Here is an 8,289-nt window from a genome sequence, read left to right on the forward strand (position 1 = left end):
GTCATGTGTGGGATACAAAACAGAAAGCTGCAAGTGAACAAAACAGACTCACAGACACAGACAACAGAAATAAAAGGGGGGTGTGCAGAATGAAGAGAGTAAAGGGAGTCAAATATATGGTGACAGAGGGAGACTAGACTTTGGGTGGTGGGCACACAATGCAATATACAAATGATATATCATGGAACTATACACTTGAAACCTATAATTATTAACGAATATCATCCAATAAATTTAATTTTTTAAAAAGAAATGCAGGCTTACTTCAAGAAAATTCATGTATGACAATAACACAAAATCCGCAATATCATCAGTAAATAAAAAGCAGACATATTAAACAAAGTGCAAACTAATAAACAGTTTTCTAAAATAAATTAGATTTAAAAGCATAAAGTACTTTGAAACAAAGCTCTTATAAGGGGAGACTTAACTTTATGGGTTGATGTGGCTTCTTTTAAGAAACTAAGGACTGCCCTGGCTGGTTTGGCTCAGTAGATAGAGCGTCAGCCAGTGGACTGAAAGGTCCTAGGTTCAATTTCAGTCAAGGGCACATGCCCGGATTGTAGGCTCGATCCCCAGTGGGGGGCGTGCAGGAGGCAGCTGATCAATGATTCTCATCATTGATGTTTCTATCTCTCTCTCCCTCTCCCTTCCTCTCTGAAATCAATAAAAATATATTTATTTTTTTTAAAAAGTAAAGAAACTAAGGACCAACCTCTCTACCCCAAACAAGTAATTCATTTTAAAGCTTCAAAGTTATATGCCAAGTAGCATACCTGCTACTTTGTCTAATTATTTAAAGAGACATTTATATAACCTGGACATTTAATGTTTTAAGTGAATACGTTCTATTTCTTTATTTGGTTATTTTCAAAAGCTTAACTATTGTCCCTTAAGTTTCTGATACATCAGGCATCTTAGATCTGTTACTATAAAAAAAAAAAAGTCCTAAATGAGTTTATCTTAAATGTACAGGCTTCCATGTTAAAAAGTGTTCAGTACATGAGGAGCACCTAGGTGACAATATTCAGAAAATATATTCAATTCATGAATAGTCTTTTTTTCTTTGAAGAATTCACAAATGTGACACAGTGAGGGATTGATACACTCCGCGTCAAATAAAATCCCAGAATTTGTAGGCTGTACTTACGAAACAAACTTTCCTACTTCCACTTGTAGTATTGGATCTCGTAGCTGAACTTCTAGAAGCAAATCTTCAGCTTGAGCCCCATCTCCTGTTTTTACAGGATGGGGGTTAAAGATTCGTAGGTATCCCATAAAGCTACCCACAATTATTTTATCTGCAGAGAAATTTGAAAAAAAGAATTAGAAAGAAACAAACAGTGACAAAATCTGGAAATAAACTTTCTAATGGTATTACTCTTTTATGTTGTCAAATAATAGGGGAAGCATAGCTTTAACAAAGAGCTGAGCAGGAGGCAGGATTGATCTTTTTTTCTTTTTCTTTTTTTATTGATTTCAGAGAGGAAGGGAGAGGGAGAGAGAGAGATAGAAACATCAATGATGAGAGAGGTTCATTCATCGGCTGCCTCCTGCACGCCGCACACTGGAGATTGAGCCCGCAACCCAGGCATATGCCCTGACTGGGAATCAAACCATGACCTCCTTGCTCATAGGTCGATGCTCAACCACAGAGCCATACTGGCCAGGCAGGGTTGATCATCTTTGAGGAATAGGCCTTCCCAGGTCCTATCACTGAGAGGGCAGGGCCCAGGTTTTCCTTAGAAACAATTTAGTAGGCGCTCACTACACTTCAGTACCTCACACTCTTCCTGAGCAATGTAATTTTCTCCTTTCACCCCGTCCCCCAGATTCCACTCTTCGTTATAGGCAAGAAAAATAAAAGTAAGGAAAATGTAAGGGGATAATACTTACATACACCAAATGAAAAAATCATTCTTTTTAAGAGGTCAATGACTGAGAGATTTGAAGATGGCAGCATAGGTAAACGTCTGTACTCACCGCCTCCCACAACCACATCAAAATTACAACTAAAATACAGACCAACCATCATCCAGAACCACTGGAAAGCTGGCTGAATGGAAGTCCTACAACTAGAGAAGTAAAGAAGAAAGCACAATGAGACTGGTAGGAGGTAAGGAGGCATGGAACGGGCTGGTCTGGCACCCACCTGTGCCACTTTTTTTAATCAAGGGGGAGATCGTCTCTGTGGAGACCACCTGGGGGAGACAGGGTCCCAGCCTCACACCAGACCCCCAGCCCAGGGTCCCAGAGCTGGGAAGAGAAGTCCCTATAGGCAGGAAGAACTATGGGCTGTAAAAACCAGTGGGGATTGGGGCTTAGTGACACAGAGGCTACTGGAGACCCACCTGTTCTTCTTAAAAGGCAGGCACCACAAACTGAACTTACAAAGTCCCATTTCATCTGAGCTCCAGCACCAGGACAAGGCTCTGGGGGACACAGACACATACGAGAAGGAACTGGATTGTCTGGCATCAGGGCTGGAATTCCAGGGTGGCTTTCTCTCAGATAGAGGTGCTCACAGGGATCATTGTTCCTGTGCTGGGACTTCCTCCGTCAGGTGGCGGGGCTGACTGGCAGCCATTTCTGCTTGCTTCACCCTGGTGATTCCCTAAGACCCTGCCTCATCCAATTTACAACCCTACCCAAGCTGTGTGCAGCAGCTTTTGTGCATAAATAGCCTGTCCTTGCTCAGGCTAAAATCTCTCAAACAAGCTGAAGCTGGGTCAGGGAGCCCAAACCTATCAATAAAAGGCCCAAGACCTGGCACCAGCACCAGCCTGCCTTGCTTCAGAGCTGGGCCTCATCTGGGCACTTCCAAACCCAACACAAAGAGGAGCAATCTGCATATCTCTCTGTAGCTCCTACTGGGTGGCCCCAGGCAGTGGCTGACTTTGCACCTCCCTGAAGACCCAAGAGCCAGTATACAGTGTCAGACAATACCAGATTACAATTCTATACATCCATAAGCAACACACTCAAGGGGCAGACTCAGTGAGCACCAAAGCCCCACTGAAGCAAGTCCTGCTCCATAGCGGTGTCTCCTGCATAGCAGCTCCCCTACTGTAGTTGCAGCTGGTCCTCACAGCCAATTGGCCTGGAGGTCAATTCCTCCCAGTGACACCAACAGCAATCAAATCTCATCTACAACAAGACTGTTCTCACAGCCCACAAAGGGGTGAACCTAGAGCTCTCAGCTCAGGTGACTGGGGAGGCTGAGCCACTGGGTTCTATATGACACCTGCTACACAAGGCCACTCTACCAACTCAAGGAGATATAGCAGCCCTACCCAATACTAATACATAGAAACAAATACAGGAAGCAGCCAAAATGCAGAGACAAAGAAACATGTTACAAATGAAAGAAAGCAAATTAATGGATATAGAGTTCAAAATCACAGTTATAACGTTACTCAAGAATCTTCTAGAAACCTCCAAAAAAATGAAAAAGGACCAGTCAGAAATTAAGTATACAATGACTGAAATAAAGAATAATATACAGGGACTCAACAGTACAGTAGAGGTTTCTGAGAATCAAATCAATGATTTGAAATATGAGGAAGCAAAACACACCCAACCAGAAGAGCAAGAAGAAAAAAGAATCAAAAAATATGAAGACAGTATAAGGAGCCTCTGGGACAACTTCAGGCATACCAACATTCACATTATGGGGGTGCCAAAAGAAGAGAGAGAGTGAGACATTAGAAACCTATTTGAAGAAATAATAACAAAAAACTTTCACCAGGTAGGGAATAGACTTACAAGTCCCGGAAGCAAATAGAGTACCAAACAAGAGGAACTCAAAGAGGACCACACCAAGACACATCATAATTAAAATGCCAAGAGCTAAAGACAAAGAGGGAATCTTTTTTTTTTAATATATTTTATTGATTTTTTACAGAGAGGAAGGGAGAGAGACAGAGAGTCAGAAACATCAATGAGAGAGAAAGACCGATCAGCTGCCTCCTGCACATCTCCCACCGGGGATGTGCCCGCAACCCAGGTACATGCCCTTGACCGGAATCGAACCTGGGACCCTTCAGTCCGTAGGCCGATGCTCTATCCACTGAGCCAAACTGGTTTCGGCAAAGAGGGAATCTTAAAAGCAACAAGAGAAAAGCAGTTAGTTACCTACAAAAGAATGCCAATATGACTGTCAGATGATTTCTCAACAGAAACTATGCAGGCCAGAAGGGAGTGGCAAGAAATATCCAAAGTGATGAATAGCAAGAACCTACAACCAAGAATACTCTACCCAGCAAAGCTATCCTTTAGAATTGAAGGTCAGATAAACAGATTCCCAGACAAGAAAAGGCTAAAAGAGTTCATCACCACCAAACCAGTGTTATATGAAATGTTGAAGGGTATTTGTATTCTTTAAGAAGAAGAAGAAGAAGAAAAAGATCAAAAACATTAACAACAAAATGGCAACAAATACACACCTATCAACAACTGAATCTAAAAATTAAAATAAATGAATAAGAAATCTAATGAACATAATAAACTGGTGAATAAAATAGAATCAGAGGCACAGAAATGGAACAGACTGATGATTCTCAGAGTGAAGGGGGTTGGGGAGGCAGAAAGAGATTAAACAAAGATCTTATATGCATATATGCACTACCTATGGACACAAACAATAGGGTGGCAAAGGTCTGAGGTGAGGCGAGACCTGGATGGAGGAGGCAATGGGGGTGGAAAAAGAGGGACATCAGTAATAATCTCAACAATAAAGATTTTGAAAAAAAGAGGTCAATGACTATCCAGATTACAAAAAAAAAGCTCATGACTATAAATCATTAAAACCAAATACAAATCTTAAATAGCAATGATATAGAACTAAAATGTTTTAAAGACCACTTTAAAAATATGAAGATGCAAAGAGGAGCAACTAATCTACACTAATAAAAGAAAAACATGCAAATTGGTGTCACTCTGCTACGCCCACCAGCCAATCAGAGTGAGTATGCAAATTAACACAACATGGTGACTAATTTGCATACACAGGCACAGAGCAAAGACTGAAGATAGCATAGAAGGAAGCCAAGCGTTGCAGAAGGGAGCAAAGCAGCGGAGAAGGGAGGGAGCTGAGGCAGCAGAGATGGGAGCAGAGCCAAGGCAGCAGACACGGGAGGGAGCAAGGCAGCAGAGAAGGGAGCCCTTCTCTGCTTTACTCCAGCCGCAGGAAGCCCTATTCTTGCAGGAATCTTCCTGCAACAGGCCTCTAGTATAAGAATAAAATAGAATGTTTTTCTAGTATTATGAAAACGAAAGCAATGATTTAACAATTATTTTCTACCAAAACATCGAGCTTGCATAATTTCTCCATTCTTGTATGATTGGCTTTCATATTCAATTTAAAAAGAATGTAATTTGCTTTCCATGCCAACAGTGCTCTAGCAAACATGATAAATGTTTCTTAAACCTGCTGGACTTTCCTCTTTTTTTTAAAGATATTTCATTGATTTTTAGAGAGAGAGTAAGGGAGAGGAAGAGAGAAAACTTCAATCAATCGGCTACCTCCTGCACGCCCCTGACTGAGGATGGAGCCTGCAACCGGGTCATGTGCCCTGACCACAATCAACCAGCAACCTTTCAGTTTGTTGGATGACACTGAACCAACTGAGCCACACTGGCCAGGGCAAATCCGCTGGACTTTCTATAAGAATGTGGCAAGTATCAACCCCACAAAGTAACACAGTACAAGAAGGGCAAGGATTCTCTGTATGGGCAGGGACAGTGGCATTATGACAGGAAGCAGACTGGTTGTGGGGGGCAGACTAGGTGGATTTTCTGCAAAAAGGCTAAAACTACAAAGAAGATTGTGCCGAGGCTTGAATGTGTTGAGCCCAACTGCAGATCTAAGAGAATGCTGGCTATTAAGAGATGCAAGCATTTCGAACTGGGAGGAGATAAGAGAAAGGGCCCTGGCCACCTGGTAGGTCAGTTGGTTAAAGCATCATCCTGATATGCCAAGGTTATGGTTCAATCACCAGTCAGGGCACACACAAGGAGCAACCAATGAATGCATGAATAAGTGGAACAACAAATCAATGCTTCTCTCTCTCTCTCTCTCAATAAAAAAATAAAATAATTTAAAAAAAGAGAAAGGGCCAAGTGATCCAGTTCTAAGCTTCATATTTTGTTTTATTATGTGACAACCAATACTTGAGGATAAAAAAATGAATAAGTAATAAAAATAACAATTTTTATTTTATTTTCTTTCAAATAATTTCTTAAAAAAGCTTTTTCAAAATTCTAAATATTTTTCCAGTTCTACTAATCTTACAACAAATGGAAACTGCTGGAAGCCAAGAACAACAGCAATTAATACAAATGGGAGAAGTCCCCTCAGAAGACTGAATAGGGCTTTGATATTCAGAAGGCTGAATGTCTGCATGATTATTACCTGCTGCTGACTCAATGGCCAAAGGCAACCCACCATAACCTGATAATCCTTTCACTGTTTACTAAACATTACCTTTGATATGCCTGTTTGCATTCCTAAAAGGCAATTGTGTATTCTAGTAAATAAAAAGAAGATGGGTGAGGAGATTCAGTGGAGCTTAGTCCCTTGAACTAAGTTCACAGCTGGCTTCCCCCATAATTTCCAAATTTATATTTCTTGTTTTGTGTATTAATTTTCATATCAGCCCTTTCTCCAGGCCTTTGAACCCAGGCCACACGGGCTGTGGCCTCACAGGAAACGATTTAAATGATGTCTTATAGTATTTTTCTGAGCTCCAGCACACAGTAGCTACCTAAATATCACTAATAAGGAAAACTACCTTCAAAATAAGGGCATAATTATGACAGTTCACAGAAGTCCCATAAAAGTACATATTTTAAAAGGAAGTTGTTTTTATTTCATCTCTGTAACGCTTTGCTCTAAGATGCAGGGTCATAATTTACTTACCTTGTCCATTTCCACTATTATCAACATCAGCCAAACACAAACAGCCTTGATCAAATTCTTCTTTTTGTCCCAGAACAGTAGACCACCAATCACGGGCTTTAAATAAAGACATTTTCGTTCACTCTAAAAAGAAAACATGTGTTCACAGTAAAAATCCACTTCACACCATGAATTATGAATTAATTACCTCTGAAGGCAAATTAAACTTGGAAAACTTTGAGAAAAACATTCCTGTATTAACTTTGATTTTTTTGTATTTTGTGGGCACATGTGAAACCACAAATCTAAATGGCCAGAAGCATTAATCAGATATTTTGCAAGGACCTTTGAAAAGCCAGGATAAAAAATTATACATTTATGTTGGGCCTGTTCTCTCTTCTGGAAGATTTTGTAGACAACTGCATGAAGCACCAACAGAAACTACTATTTGGAGGTTAAAATTCTACCATCACTAGTTTGCACATAATTCCTTAGCAAAATATTGAATTTCCCTTCATTTTTATCACAAAAGACTGCAGCATCTCCAGCCACAATGAGTCGCTGAGAAGAGCAAATGAGACCAAAGGACTAACACTGGAACTTGTACATTACAGGTCCTCAAAAAGCATTCACTCCCTTTCCCATTCTAACTATATAAAGGCAAAATGAAAAAGGGAAATTCACACCAAAAAAGAAGCAGGAAAACTGGGTTATAGGTCCATCTACAGCACTACCTGTGTGTCCTCAGGCAACCCACAGAGGCTCTCTAATGCTTTGATTCCTCGGCTAGAGTGAGGATATGCCAACCATACCTACCACTGAGCTATTGATATGGTGCTTGTGAAAGCCCATTGGACCTTCTGAATTACAGCACAAACATCACATGCCCTGGGATGCCAGGAGAGTAAATGTACCATAAGTGAGGCTTTCCCGAAAGCTAGATGGATTTAAAAGATAACAGGAAATGCAGTCAATTCTCCTTATTCAAAAAAAGTTATGTTCCAATGTCACAAGCACTGAATTAGCAAATACTGAACCACTGTCCTAGGAAAAATTCAAGGGCTGCTACAAGCCTCTAGTCACATTTTCATCAACAAATCACTACATAACTTTTGTGTGTGTGTGTGTTTTTGTTTGTTTTTTTTTAAATATATTTTATTGATTTTTTACAGAGAGGAAGGGAGAGAGATAGAGAGCCAGAAACATCGATGAAAGAGAAACATCGATCAGCTGCCTCCTGCACGCCCCCCACTGGGGATGTGCCCGCAACCAAGGTACATGCCCCTGGCCGGAATCGAACCCGGGACCCCCCAGTCCGCAGGCTGACGCTCTATCCACTGAGCCAAACCGGTTAGGGCACCATTATATTCTTCTATTAAAATAAATTTTAA

At 40.8% G+C, this 8,289-nt stretch overlaps 1 protein-coding gene across 1 annotated transcript in view; it reads right to left on the reverse strand.

Moving 5' to 3' along the window:
* The window catches only part of BBS9 (Bardet-Biedl syndrome 9), a 313,602-nt gene that overhangs the window by 298,690 nt on the left and 6,623 nt on the right, over nt 1-8,289 (reverse strand). The window contains exons 2-3 of the mRNA XM_015559690.1: nt 6,920-7,042; nt 1,151-1,301 (exon numbers count right to left, since the gene is read on the reverse strand). Of these exons, the coding sequence (XP_015415176.1) occupies nt 1,151-1,301; nt 6,920-7,031 (263 nt within the window). The 5' untranslated portion in view covers nt 7,032-7,042. The remainder of the gene's footprint in view (nt 1-1,150; nt 1,302-6,919; nt 7,043-8,289) is intronic.

This window comes from Myotis davidii, unplaced genomic scaffold, assembly GCF_000327345.1.
Source record: "Myotis davidii unplaced genomic scaffold, ASM32734v1 scaffold573, whole genome shotgun sequence".
NCBI classification, from domain to species: domain Eukaryota; kingdom Metazoa; phylum Chordata; class Mammalia; order Chiroptera; family Vespertilionidae; genus Myotis; species Myotis davidii.